This window comes from Pteronotus mesoamericanus, unplaced genomic scaffold (genome assembly GCF_021234165.1).
Source record: "Pteronotus mesoamericanus isolate MK-2021 breed Mesoamerican mustached bat unplaced genomic scaffold, CSHL_Meso_final scaffold_31, whole genome shotgun sequence".
NCBI lineage: Eukaryota > Metazoa > Chordata > Mammalia > Chiroptera > Mormoopidae > Pteronotus > Pteronotus mesoamericanus.
In genome coordinates, this window is record NW_026555312.1 from 35,475,397 (window position 1) to 35,491,015 (window position 15,619).

At 36.1% G+C, this 15,619-nt stretch overlaps 1 protein-coding gene across 1 annotated transcript in view; it reads left to right on the top strand.

The window, feature by feature from the left end:
- CCDC138 (coiled-coil domain containing 138) overlaps nucleotides 1–15,619 on the top strand; it is a 121,809-nt gene that overhangs the window by 92,902 nt on the left and 13,288 nt on the right. The window contains exon 13 of the mRNA XM_054592022.1: nucleotides 9,701–9,877. Within this exon, the coding sequence (XP_054447997.1) occupies nucleotides 9,701–9,877 (177 nt within the window). The remainder of the gene's footprint in view (nucleotides 1–9,700; nucleotides 9,878–15,619) is intronic.

The following is a 15,619-nucleotide window of genomic DNA, read 5'->3' on the forward strand; positions in this document are numbered from 1 at the left end:
GTAGTCAGGCTTAAGACCCACAGGTCAATGGCAGAGGCCCTCCTGAACAAGAGCAAGCGAGACCCTTAAGAGACTTTCAGGGAACTACTGTTTGTAGCTGTCTCCAAATATTGTTTCCTCTCAGGCTGCTGCCACTTAGGGGAGTGGTCTGTCTGAGCAGGATTGCTGCTGCTGTATGGGGTGGGGCGTGACTCAGCACCGGTATCTCTGTGTCTACTCTTGCAGTTCTCTCCCCTCTGCTTTCTTCCCCAGTCTCTTCTCAGGAATTTCTAGCCTACCCTGTCCCTGCCTTTGCCAGAGCCAAGGGTAAGTGGCTGCAAATGAAATTTGTGCATTGGTTCTTTAAATGGCCCTTTGTGTTCCAGCCATCTCTCTCTGTCAGAGAGCAATCCTGCCTCTTTTCATCGCTGATTGTTATCCATGTACTTTTTGGGTTCTGGTGCTCCAGGCTGGAAATCCCAGGGAGATCCACCTGGCCGCTTAATTATCCCTCAGGCACTGCCACCTGGGGGTGCCCAGCCAGTCTTCTCAAGTCTCCACCACACTCCTTACCAGACAGGTTGTGCTGGAGCTGATTCTTTTGTCTGTCCAAGGTTATAAGAGTCTCGCTTGCTCTTGTTCAGTTGGTTTTTCCAGGTGATTTCTCTACAATTCAGTTGTAATTCCAGATTGATCCTGGGAGGAAGTTAGTGTGACTCCCATTTACTCCACCATCTTACCAGTCTCTGGTTACTTCAAATATATGCCACACAGTAACCTTGTATGGTAGATGGTGGTATTGTCATTTTTACTGAAGATCAAACTGAGGGTCAGATAAATGTAAGGTATCCATCTTTCTTGACCCCCAAATAAATAGTCCCTTAACAATATCCTGAGGACAGTACAATGGTACATGTCATTAACAGTTATAAGTATGTAGATGTGGGAATCAATGTGAAAACATTTTGATTAATAAAACCTTCAATATGTACACGTTTTATCTATGTAAAGATGACAAAAGTCAAGAATTTTATTTCATAGTATTGTTTTTGGGACAACTTTCTTTTTAAATTAAAATATACTCTATTGAAAATGTGTGCATCTGGGGGGATGGCACTGGTGTTCAGGAAATGACTTAAAGCTTCCAATAAAAAGGAATCTTTAGACTTTCCAAACTGCCACCTGATTAAAGGCATCAAAACTGGCACATACTTCCCCGTGATCTGGATTTTGTTAGTGTGAAAGGATTTGCGACTGATTTTCCGGCAAGTGACATGAACAATCAGCAGAATCTCAGCTGATACGAATTTTTGAGGCCATGGACAACAGGTGTTTACAGCACCTGTACAACAGAATACAAGATGTGGTGGAGAGTGTGACCCTCAGTCATCCAGCCAGAGGGAAGAAACCACCAAAGAATGATGCAACAAAAACTAAAACCCAGTTACAACAAGAGAGCCCACATAAACAGCGTAAGGAGTGTCCCAACACATCCAGCTAGGAAAGTGCACCACAGAGTCCCACAATTCTACACAGATGGCCAGCCTATAAAGACAGGGATTGAAAGCAAATCAATGTAATACACAGAAACAAACAAGAAGAGTCACCTAAAATTAGGAGATAAAGAAATGATCCCAAAATGAAAGTTGGACTCCATAGGAAGTGTTCTAAGTGAAAATGATGCAACCTGTCAGACACAGAGTTCAAAATAATGGTTCTAACGATGCCCAAAGAGCTCAGTGAGAACTAGAAGGAACTCCCTATGGAAGTCACAAGAAACTTATTGGGAACTACGTCAGTATGAAAAACACATAGAAACCATGAATAAGAGCCAGAAGGAAATGAGGAACACAATATCTGAAATGAAGAATACATTAGAAGGAATTAAAGGCATGCTACATGAGAAGCAGAGCAGCAAATCAGTGATATGGAGCACAAAGGAAAAAAACCAGCAATATTACTAAACTTCGCGACAGCCTGGATGGAACTGGAGAGCAGTATGCTAAGCGAAATGAGCCAGGGAGCGAAAGACAAATACCATATGATCTCACCTATAAGTGGAACCTAACCAACAATACAAAGATGCAAGGAAAATAAGACCAGCAACACTGAAAGGAAAAGAAACCAACAGAGACAAGAGGGAAGGAGGCAGGGGGGCAGGGAAAAGGAAGGGAAGGGGAAAGTCAAGGAACATATAGCAAGGACTCATGGACAAAACCAAAGGGGAAGAGCTGAGGGAGGGAAGGAGGAAGGGGGCAAGGAAAAGTGGTGGGGGGAAGGCAAAGACAAATGTTTTTGAAAAAAATAAAGAAAAACAGCAATAAAACAAAAAAAGGTCTCAAAAAGAATGAAGGTAATTTAAGGGATCCGCAGACAACATGAAATGTAAAAATACTCATATCATAGGGATACCAGAAGGAGAAGAGGAGCAAGAGATAGAAAATATCTTTGAAAAAATAATGACAGAAAACTTCTCTAACTTGGTGAGGGAAAAAGTCACACAAGTCCAGGAAGCAGAGCGGGTTCCAATTAAAATGAACTGAAAGAGGCCCACTGGAAGACAATCATAATTAAATTGGCAAAATTTTAAGACAAAGGGAGAATTTTAAAGGCAGCAAGGGAAAAACAGCTCGAAACATGCAAGGGAACTCAAATAAGGCTCCTAGCTGATTTCTCAACAGAAACACTATAAGCCACAAGGAAATGGCAAGAAATATTCCAAGTAATGAACAGCAAAGTCCTGCAACCAAGACTACACTGAGTCTTGCTACTGAGCAAGATTCTTAGTTAAAATGGCAGTTGAAATTAAGAGCTGCTCAGACAAAAAAACAAACAAACAAACAAAACCTCACTATACATCTCAACCAAACCAGCAGTGCAAGAGATGCTAAAGGGACTGCTTTAAGAAGATGAAGAAAAAGAGAGAGTGATAGGAACACAGATAAAAGGGAATAAAATGGCAGTGAATAAGTACCTATCAATAATCACCTTAAATGTAAATGGATTAAATAATCCAACCAAAAGACAGGGTAGCTGAATGGGTAAGAAAACATGACCCACATATATGCTGTCTATAAAAGACCAACCACAGAACAAAAGATCAATACAGGCTGAAAGTGAAGGTATGGAAAAAAATATTCCTAGCAAACAGATATGGAAAAAAAAAGCTGGGGTAGCAGTAATTATATCAGATAAAATAGACTTCAAACCAAAGCCCATAGCAAGAAATAAGGTCACTATGTAATACTTAAGGGAGTAATCCAGCAAGAGGATATAACCCTTGTAAACATATATGCACCCTACATAGGGGCAGCTAAATACATAAGTAAAATCTTGGAGGACTTTGAAGTATGAACAGAAACACAGCCATTGTAAGAGATTTTACACCCCACTGTCAACCATTGATAGATCTTCCAAAACAACGAATCAACAAGGACATTGTGGCATTGAACGACACTCTACATCAAATGGAGTTGGCTCATATATACAGAACCCTTACCCCCAAAATATACATTCTTTTCAAATGTACATGGAAGATTTTCAAAGATGGGTCACATGGTAGAACACAATACAAACCTCAACAAATTCAAAAAAGTTGAAATCATAACAAGCACCATCTTGATTCACAATGGCTTGAAACTAGAAACCAACCACAAGGGAAAAACTCAAAAACATTAAAATTCATGGAGAGTGAATATTATGTTATTAAATAATGAATGGGTTAACAATGAGATCAAGGAAGAAATGAAAAAGCATGTGGAAACAAATGAAAACACACAACAACCCAAGACCTATGGGACACAGTAAAGGTAGTCCTGAGAGGAAAGTTCATAGCAATCCAGGCCTACCTAAAGAATAGAAAAAAATTTCAAATAAACAACTAATCCTACATCTGGAAGAACTAAAACAACAACAAACAAAGCCAACAGTGAGTAAGAGGAAGGAAATAATCACAATCCAAGCAGAATTAAATGGCATTGAGGCTAAAAAATCAAAGGATCAATATTCTAGTAGTTGGTTCTATCAAAAGATAAAAAAATAATTGGCGAACCTTTAACCAGACTTACAAAGAGGAAGATAGAGAGGACCCAAATAAACTCAGAAACAAAAGAGAAGTTACAACCCACACTACGTAAATACCAGTGATTGTAAGAAATCACAATGAACAACTATATGCCAAGAAATTGGACAATCTTGGAAAAATGACAAAGTTCTGGAAACATAGTCTTACAAAACTGAATCAAAAAGAAGCAGAATGCCTGAATAGATCAATAATGACTAGTCAAGTTCAACAGTAGTAAAAAAAAAACAAACAAACAAAAAAAAAACCTCTTGGCACTCAAAAGCCCTGGACCGATGACTTTCATAGGTGAATTTTACCAAACACTCAAGGAAGAAACAACTCCCTGTCATTCTCAAACTATTCTAGAAAATTCAAAAAGAGGGAAGAGTTCTAAGCTCTTTTTACGAGGTCAGTATTATCATAAGTCCAGAAAGAGGTAAAGACACAAGAAAGAATAAAAATTAGAGGCCAGTATCTCTGATGAATATAGATGCCAAAATCTTCAACAAAATATCGTCAACTCAGATCCAGCAATACATTAAAAAGGTCAATCCACCATGATGAAGAAGGATTTATACCAGGGATGCAAGGATTTGCAATATTTGCAAATCAATAAACACAATGCAGCACATAAACAATGAAAAACGAAAATCACATGATCCATATTCATAATGCAGAAAAAGCATTTGATAAAATCAAGCACATATTTATGATAAAAAACACTCAACAAAATGGGAGTAGAGGGCGCATGACTCAATATAATCAAAGCCATACCAGAAACCTACAGGTAACATCATACTCAATGGGTAAAAACTAAAAGCTTTCCCTTGAAGATCAGGAACAAGACAAGGGTGTTTGCTTTCATTCAACATAACACTGGAAGTTCTACCCATAGTGGTCAGACAAGAAAAAGAAATAAAAGGCATTCAAATTAGAAAGGAGAAAGTAAATCAGTCAGTGTTTGCAGACAACATGATAGTTTGCGTAGAAAACACTACAGTATCCTTTAAAAAACTACTTGACCTAATAAGTGAATTTGGCAAAATAGCAGGATACAAAGTCAATATTCAGAAATTGAAGGCATTTTTGTATACCAACAATGAAATACCAGAAAGAGCAACTAGAAAAAAATATCTTTTACTATAGCAACAAGAAAAATAAAGTACCTAGAAATAAACTTAACAAAGGTAAAAGACCAGTACTTGGAAAACTATAGAACACTGAAAGAAAGAAATTGAGGAAAATACAAATAAATGGAAGCATATACCGTGTTCATGGATTGGAAGAATTAACTTCATTAAAATGTCCATACTACCCAAATCAATTTATAGATTCAACACAATTTCTATTAAAATGCCACTGGCATATTTCACCCATCTAGAACAAATATTTCCAAAATTTATATGGAACCTGAATAGTCTCAGCAATCTTGAGACGGAAGAACAAAATAGGAGGGATTGCAATACCTGATAACAAACTATCCTACAAGGCCACTGTAATCACAACAGTCTGGTACTGGCATAACACCAGACACTTAGATCAATGGAACAGAACAGATACAACAAAAAATAAATCCATGTCTTCTATGGACAATTAGTATTTGTAGCCTCTTTAATAAATGGTATTGGGAGAACTGGACTGGTACATGCAAGAAAAGGAAACTAGACTACCAGCTTATTCCATTCACCAGAATAAACTCAAAATGGGTAAAAGACTTAAATATAAGTTGTGACACCATAATAAAAGTCCTAGAGGAAACCATAAGCAGTAAAATTTCAAATATTTTACATAGCAATATTTTGGCCAATATATCTCCTAGGACAGGAGAAATAAGGGAAAATGAACAAATTGGATTACGTCAAATTAAAAAGCTTCTGTACAGCTAAAGGAACCATTATCGCAATAAAAAGGGAACCAATTGTATGGGAGAACACATTTGCCAATGATACATCAGACAAGGTTTTGATCTCCAAAACATATAAAGAACTCACACAACTCCTCTCCAGGAACACAAACATTGTTAGCCATCAGAGAGATGCATATTAAAAGTACAATGTGATATAATCTCACATTGGTCAGAATGGCCATCATTAATCAACGAACAACAAGTGCTGGTTAAGGGTGTAGAGAAAAATGGAACCCTTGTGCACTGTTTGTGGGAATGCAGACTTGTGAAGCCACTGTGAAAAACAGTATGGAATTTCCTGGAAAAAAAAAAATGGAACTGCCTTTTGACCTAGAGATTCTGCTATTTGTAATATACCCTAAGAATCCCAAAATACCAAGTCAGAAGAACTTAGGCACCTTTATGTTCATAGCAACTCTATTTACAGTAGCCAGGTACTAGAAACAGCGTAAGTGCCCATCAGTAAATGAGCAGATTAAAAAAATGGGTGCATGTACACAATGGAATACTGCATAACAGAAGGAAAGAAGGAACTTCCACCTTTCTTGACAGCATGGATGGAACTGGACAATAAGTAAATAAAGCCAGTCAGTGAAAAACATAACATGTGATCTCACCTATAAGAGGAACCTAATGAACAAAAATAAACTAATCAACAAAATACAGCCAGAGGCAGGGAAACATGAAACAGGCTGACAGTGACCAGGTGGGACAGAGAAGGGGGATAATGTTAGAAAGAAGGAGAAGGGACTAGTAAAAAAACTTGTATAAATGACCCATGGGCATGGACATCAGTGTGGGGATTGATTCTGGGAGCAGAGGTGGTGGGCTGGGCGGAGGAGTGCCAAGGAGGAAAGTAAGGAACAACTGTAATAGAGTAACAATAAAAAATTTTAAAATGTGTGCATCTGGGCTAGTTCTACTGTCCTACTGTACTCAATAGTTGGTCCTAAATTTATGCATATAAATATGCATATAATACTTAAAAATTATGTACTCATACTTCAAGCCTAGAGACATGTAAAGAATTTCTGCCTGTTTTGAATAACAGGAAAGTTTGACTTGGTAAAACGGCAGTGCAAAGTAGCTAAGAATTTCAACTCTGGAGACAGCCTGCTTAGATTTGAATGCCAGCCCCATCACTAGGTATGGGACATTGGACAGGTCCCTTTTTGTTTTTCCACAATTTTTTTTAAAGTATAAATGAGAATGTGAAGGTTTAGCAGAGTTTGGCATATAGTAAGCTCCTAAGATGTAGACTGCCATCATAAACATCATCATTATTATTAACTTCTAAGACTAGTTTTAGTTGAGATCAGAATTGAGGCCTACTAAATTGCATTAGATTTCTGTGGCTGCATAATAAGCTACCAAACACTTAAATTACTTAAAACAACAGCCATAATATTTAGTAGCTCACAGTTCTCAGGGTTGGTAACTTGGGCTCAGCTAAGCCTGGTACCTAGGCTGTGCTGGACTTCCCTATTCTAGGTTGGGCTTGCTCACATATTTGGGGCCTCTGCTTCATCTCATTCTCAAGCAGGCTTTCTGGAGCTGTTTACATGCTATTAATAGACTGCCCCCCTGGAGACTGGAAGAAGCTTGGCCTCTTGAAATTTAGGTCCAGGCTTCTGACACCCAAGTGTCATTTCTGCTGCATTCTGATAGTTAAAGTCTCAGTGTTAGCCCAAATTCAAAGGATGGACAGTATAGTTTACTTTTTGATGGAAGTTGCTGCAGTGTTTCTAATATTTTAATGTGCCATATAGACTAAGTAATGGAAAACTCTATTTCACACTGATTAAGATCAGCCAATTGACTTTTGATAAGGAATTAAAAAATTGTAGTTAAATGTCAGGGTATTTTTTAAGACACAGTAATACACCATATTCATAAAGAGAAATCTGTTTTGGTACAATAGGTAAATAAAACTTTAAAAAATACTCAAATTGGTCTGGTGTTTAGAAAATCTTCACTACTGGGAAGTTAAAATAAGGATATAATTTTTTATTCTCCCTGAAAAAGCCACTTTAAATATAATCAAATACCCACCCGGCCAGGTGGCTCAGCTGGTTGGAGCATTGTCCCTTATTCCAAAACGTTGTGGGTTCAATCTCTGTGGTCGAAGTGGGTATGGGAGGCAATAGATCAATGTCCCTCTCTGTGTCTCCCTCTCTCACTCACTCCACTCTGTCTCATCAATAAATGGATCCTTGTGTTGGTATTAAAAAATAAAAATAAATACCATTTTTCTACATCCTCAAATTAATAAAGGACAATTTTTTTAAGTTTGCAAACTTGCTATATCATATAGCATTCAGCTTATTTAATCTCAGATGATGTATTAATAAGAAGTGAAGTAATTTGTGTCAAATACAGTAGGCCACACTGTGATAAAAACTTTTGTTCCAATGAAGAATTGAATTCAGGATTCATCTATATTTCTCTTCCTGAGTTCTTGCCAGAAAAGGTAGGTTTTTTAGTAAGGTAAGTCTAAATGGAATCTAGCAACTTTGCTTAAACTAAATATATTTATTTGCAATGTTTTATTTTATTAAGCTACAAAAGTTAAGTACAATAATGTTAGTGTTCCTTGAACTAAATTCTATCAAAAATAAAAATGCAGTGATCCATAGGCACAGACTTTAATTTCTCAAAATCCTTTTATATATACTTTAATTTCACACAGGTTACTGTCAAATTCTCATTCTTAATAATTGGGGTCCTTAATTATTACTTTAGTTTATGTAAGCTAAAACAGCAAAGAAGAAATGCAACACGAGGCCAGAAGACAGTAAATTCTGTCATATTTTCAAGGGCACGTTTGAGTCTTCTTTAAAACAGAAATCTCAGTAGAAAAATAAACTCGCTATTGAAAAGCATGAACAATTTTTTATTCCTTTGAATAGTATGCTGAAATGAGAGTTTCAGAAAACTAAAATATTCTTGTACAGTTAAAAACACAATGTAAAATCATTGTAAAAGTAGTGACTTGGGTTGTTTGGTGTATTGAAGTGTAGTGAGATAAGTATCTTAATATCTCATTTGCATTGATTCTGGTTAAATTAGTGCTTCTTAATTCTGGCTTTACAAGCTTCCCAATCATCTGTTGAATATTTTAAAGAAATTTCCAGGGAGTCTAATCTGGCTGGTGCCATCATAGCACTGGCCTTAGTAAAATCTTGCTGCCATTTGTAATGGCAAATGTATTACAAAAAGTTAACCCTCCAGTGCACATCCAATCTTCTGAAGTTGGTTTTTAAGTGCTGATGTTTTATTGGGAGACAGAAATCCTAGTTTAAGACTTATTCAGCAATTTTTAATAAACTTACATTTTGAAATAGATAAACACCTAGAAAGCAGCAACAACCAAAAATATGTTCTCAGAAGCTGTAGTAAAAGAAATACTAATGTTGTTTAAATTTTTGGAAGGATGTGGTAGATATAATCAAATATGGAAAATAAACATTATTTGGTATTTACTATTAAACATCAATTGTTTTCATTCTTAATATAAAATAGAAATGGAATATATTATTATTTCAATGTTAAAATATAAAAATTTGAATAAAATTTACCATATCATGGTGTAATTCCTCTTTTCCCATTTGAGTTCTAACTAAATTAGTTAGGCCCTAAATTAAGCCTGTAATCTCTGTTCATTTAAATTTGTTTCACTTTTGAATATGTTAAAGTTATGATATTCCCTTTGTACCTTCTGTTTCTGGTTGATTTAATATATTGTTTTTCAGCTGACTACCTGGCTCAGGCATTTGATTCTCTTTGTTTGGACTTGAAGACAGATGAAGGAAAAATCTTATTTTTAGAGTATCAAGCTGTTCCAGTAATATTAAATCACCTAAGGATATCCAGTAAAGGACTCTTATCCAATGTCATTGATAGTTTGCTTCAGATGACAGTGGAATCTAGTAAGTTTTAAAGTTTTACATCCATAAAGATACGATAGTGGAATGATTTTTCTCATCTGTTCTGAATGTGTAATTCTGCACATCAGACACCATATATATTCTTAAAAATACTTTTGACAGTACTACAACAGAGTCATTAGTAACACCAGTAAGTTATAAAACCCAACCCTTTGTCCAAACTTTTACTAACTTAGCACAATTTCCAGTAGTCATCTCAGTTACGCTACTCTGATATTCAGGCTACTTTCTTTCTTTTCTTTTGTCTCGTTATTCTGACAGTTCTGTTCTTTCATTCCCTGTTTGCCCAGAGGGAGTGAGATCATCAAATGTTTTGCCACCAAAAGTGAGACTAATAACACAGCCATATTCTCTGTTGTTGCCTCTCCACCCTTACTGTTTTTTTGAAGGCTACTCTTTTATATTCACATTTGTAATACTTTTTAGTCTGTGGGTTTTTTTCCTTTTTGGTTTTTATGTTGACATACAACTTCCTTTGTTATTGATGGTTCCTAACTTAGCCCAGGTGTGTAGAGAGATGCTGAACATAAATATTTTCATTGGCTTTGCTCTTTCAATTTCAAGTATCCCCTTGACTTATAACAGGCAGCCATTTTACTTCATTAATTCTTTTTCATTTGTAGTCTATCCTGTTTCCTATTCTTGTTCCCTGTGTAGCACTTGTAAAATTAAAATGTTTTTGCCTTCCAGAAAGTAGAAACTAAAAATGGAAAGCCATTGCTCATTGTGGTAGTAAGCAATCTATTGTACTTGGTGATGCTTGCCCAGGTGTACAGCATGGTTATGCCGCCTCTAACTAGGTGCGTTCAGTGTATGGCTTCACATTTTCAATACACTTTTATGGATAACCTGATTTTTCCTACAACATCCCTTTGAAAGAGGCAAGAGAGAAAAACTGAGGCCTAGAAAAATTAGGTAACTTGTTCATGGATCCTGCAGCTCTACAGAGGTAGAACTACACTTGAAACTAGGTCTCTGATTTGAAATGTAAAGTGCATTCTGCCACATAGCACCATGATTAGGTTTTCCGGGTTTGTTTTCTACCCCCCTCCAGCCCCAAAATGTCATACTTTCACTGACCTGTTTTGTTAGTATTTTTAGCCATTTGTAACTATAAGATACTGGATTTATAGTTAGGGAACCAGCTGCCTTGATAAGTAATCTTGGGTTTTTAAATCTCAATGTACCAATTTAAAATATAGAGCAAAAAGTGAAAAATGAGTAAACTGAGACACAGAAACCCAAGATTACTTGTTTAAGTGGGTAGATTGCCAACTAGTTTCACAGAAAATTTTTGTTTAATGAGGAAAACAAAAATCCTACCTGATTCAAATATCTGTTTATTAAAAGCAAATCTTTATATGTCTGACAAAGATGAAGTTTTTTTGTAGCCAAAGGACAACTACATAAAATTTTATGAAATAGTGGACCTGCTTTGGTGAAATGACTTTGTGTCACCATAATGTTTACATTTGGAGAAATAGTATTAGATTAGGTAGCAAGAAATGTTCAGTTCATTTACTTTGTTTACCCTTGTTAAAGCTATGCTGAAATCCAAGGTTATCATTTCTTTCTCAAATTGAGTAAATTGAAGCTAATTTTAATGTTGATTGCTAGAAAGCCATATTATTTTTAGTGATGGAAAACTATTGGAAGATCCATAATGGGGAGATCTTTCATGATATTTGTATTTATTTTCTTGGTATATTTTCCATTTTTAATATAAATCCAGTAACTGGTGTTAGTGAGCCAACAAAATTTGTCAAAAAGATAAATGAATAATAGATGAATACAACAAATATTTCTCTTGCTATTGGTTTTATGTTTTGTTTTTTCTAGATTTGAGATGGGAAACTCATTTCACTCTATAATTTCCACATGCTAGTTTTTTTTTTGTTTTTGTTTTTTTTGTTTTTTACTTACAGGAAGAAGTTATTGGAAAACAAATCTTGATAGAATTGATTTGCAGATGGCTTATCTCACCCATCAAAAGTGCATTTGTGGCCAGCTGTATGTGAGGTGCCATGTTTCAAGCATTGTATTTGCAGTGCTCTGCTGAGTTTTGAGGCTTCCTTTGAAGTCTCTCTAGAGCTTCAGTGCAAGAAGCTGGAGAGAGGTGTCCGTGGGCTGATCTCTAGCCCTGGCCTACCCAGAGTGCCTAGTACAGGTTAACTAGGAGGTCAGCATAGACACAGTGTTTAGAAACCTATATAGTAACTTAACAGTAATTTTATTTCTGTTGCGTCCAATAATAATTTAAAACTGTGGACTTGTATTTTGTATGTTTGTTTTATTTCATTTGCTAATATTTTTAATGGTATTGTAAAAACATTAACTGAGACACATTATATTTTGAAAAGTTTATTTGAGCAAATTATTTAAATAGGGCAGCACCAAAACTGAAAATGGTTGGGGGTGCTTTACAGGTGGGGCTTCGGGAAGAGGTTTTTATAAAGTCATGGGTTTAAGCAAAAAATTAATTGGCTATAACTTATATATTTACCTTACTTAGGAATTTGGCTGTTATGATAGTTGTTCTTGAGTTTCATTTTCTCAGGTTCAAGAAAATCTAGTTGCTTATGATTAGTATTTTTTGAGTTTTTGTGGTGGAAGGCACTAGAACTACCCCAGTCTAACAGCCTCCTTGTTGAACTACTTGAATAGTATTTTGTGAAAGTGTGTTGGATTCTTTGTACTGGATTGGAAATTTTAAAAGACTGGTCTTCCACCACAGTAGTTTGAGAAGCAGTGGGATACTCCATCTGTATGTGTGCTTTATGCTAACTTTTGTTATATTTAGTGCTGCTACAAGTGATTTTTCTTCTTCTTCTCTTCTGCTCTTTCCCCAAATTCATCTTTTCAGATATGAGAAGTTTCACTAGCTGCATAGGTATTATTTTTTGATAGCTGCTAAAATACATTTCTTTAAGTATAAGATTTGCACATTGATTTACCTCAACATATTTATTATGAGCACAATATTTCTTTTTAGATTGAGGACTTCTGATTATATCTGTTTGAGGCATCAGTGTATATTATAACTTAGTAGTATAACTTTCAGAAAAGTACTTAGTGATTTTCTTTTCTGTCAGGGGTGGACAGAACTTGGAAAGTTATTATTCTCTTATTTGGATTTAGCTATGTGAAAATGTCAGTGTAATTTTACTTTAAAGAATCCTTTTCTGATGAGACTCAGTTACTTTTTTCTTTTTAATTGTTCTCCAACTATAGTTGTCTCCATTTTCTCCCACCCTTGATTCTACCCCATTGGCTTTGTCCATGTGTCCTTTATACATGTTCATTGAAAACCCTTTCCCTGCATTGCCCCATTGTCCCTCTCCCTCCTCCACTCTGGTTACTATCATTTTTGTCTTTTTTTTTTCAATGACTCTGGTTCTATTTTGCTGGCTTCTTTGTTTTATTGATTAGGTTCCACTTATAGCTGATATCATATGGTATTTGTCTTTCACCGACTGGCTTATTTCACTTAGCATAATGCTCTCCAGTTATATCCATGCTGTCACGAAGAGTAGCAGCTCTTTTCTTTCTGTTGCATAGTATTCTATTGTGTAAGTGTACCACAGTTTGTTTTTCTTTTTATATCCACTCATTTACTGGTGGGCACTAAGGTTGCTTTCAGCACTTGGCTATTGTAAATTGTGCTGCTATGAACTTTGGGGTACACAGGTTCTTTTGAGTTGGTGTTTCAGAATTCTTAGAGTATAATCCGAGCAGTGGAATTGCTGAGTCAAAAGATAGTTCAGTTTTTAGGTTTTGAGGAAATTCTGTATTGTTTTGCACAGCAGATGCACCAGTCTGCATTCCCACCCACGGTGGACTAGGGTTCCCTTTCTCCACAACATCGCCAGTACTTGTTGTTTGTTGATTCGCTTATGATGGCTATTCTGACTGGTGAAGTGGTATATCATTGTGGTTTTAATTTGCATTTCTCTGATAGCTAGTGAGGCTGAGACCCTTTCATATGTCTCTTGGCCCTGTGTATGTTTTCTTTGGAGAAGGGTCTGTTTAGGTCCCTTGCCCATTTTTTAATTAGGTTGTTTGTCTTCCTGGAGTGGACTCATGTGAGTTCTTTATATATTTTGGAGATCAAAGCCTCGTCTGAGGTATCATTGGCAAATATATTTTCCCATATGGTTGGTCGCCGTTACATTTTACCGATGTTTTCTTCAGCCATGCAGAAGCTTCTTATTTCAGTTAGATCCCATTGTTTATTCTTTACTTTGTGTCCCTTGCTCTGTGGGATATATTGGTGAAAATATTGCTGCATGGAATATGAGAGTTTCCTACCCACCTTGAACGTATTTTTTAGTATGTTGTTAGTTGATGGTCGAGTTTCATTTTTTTTCTTTTTTTGCATGTAGCTGTCCAGATCTCCAAACACAACCTGTTGAAGAGGCTATTTTTACTCTATTTTATGCTTCTGCCCCTATAGTCAAATATTAATTGACCATAGAGACATGGGTTTATTTTTGGGCTCTCCTGTTCCATTGATCTATGTGTTTGTTCTTATGCCAGTGTCAAACTGTTTTGATTACAGTGGCCTTGTAATATAGTTTGATATCAGGTGTTATGATCCCTCCTACTTTGTTCTTCTTTCTCACAATTGCTGAGGCTCTTCAGGGTCATTTTTGGTTCCATATAAATTTTGTTTGTTTTTTTAATCATGGTTATTCTATTACAGTTGTCTCAGTTTTTTCCCCTTTGCCCTCCTCCACACATCCTACCACCCCCTGCTCCCACAGTCCATTCCCACACTGTTGTCTATGTCCATGGGTCATTCATACAGTCCTTTGTCTAGTCCCTTCCCCTTCTTTTTGCCATTGTCCTCTTTTCCCATCCATTCCGGTTCCATATAAATTTTTGAAATGTTTGTTCTATATCTGTGAAAGATGTCATTGGTATTTTAATAGGGATTGTGTCAATCTATAAATGTCTTTGGGTGATATGGACATTTTAATTCTTCCAACCCATGAACACAGGATATGCTTCCATTTATTTATACCTTCCTTAATTTCTTTCTTTAGTGTTGTGTAGTTTTCTGAGTACATGTCTTATATCTTCTTGGTTAAGTTTATCCCTAGTTACTTTATTTTTCTTGTTGATATAGCAAATGGGATTTTTTTCCTGATTTCTGGTTCTGATATTTCATTGTTGGTGTATAAAAATGCGTTTAATTTCTGCATATTGACTTTGTATCCTGCTGTTTTGCCAAATTCACTTACCAGGTTGAGTTTTTTGGTGGAGTCTATAGGGTTTTCTATGTACACTATCATGTCGTCTACAAACACTGACATTTTTGCTTATTCCTTTCCAATTTGGATGCCTTTTATTTTTTTTTCTTGTCTTATCGCTGTGTCTAGGACTTCCAATACTAGGTTGAACAGAAGTGGTGAAAGTGGACATCCTGTTCTTTTTCCTGATCTAAGTGGGAAAGCTTTTAGTTTTTGCCTGTGAGTATGATGTTGGCTGTAGCTTTCTTGTATATGACCTTTATTATGTTGAAGTATGCTCCCTCTACTCCCACTTTGCTGAGTGTTTTTTCAAAATCGTTGCAGAATTTTATCAGATGCTTTTTCTGCATCTATTGATATGATCATGTGATATTTGTCCTTTTTGTATGATGTGTGACGTTTATTGATTTGGGAATATTGAACCATCCTTGCATCCCTGGGATGAATCCCACTTGATCATGGTGTATGATCT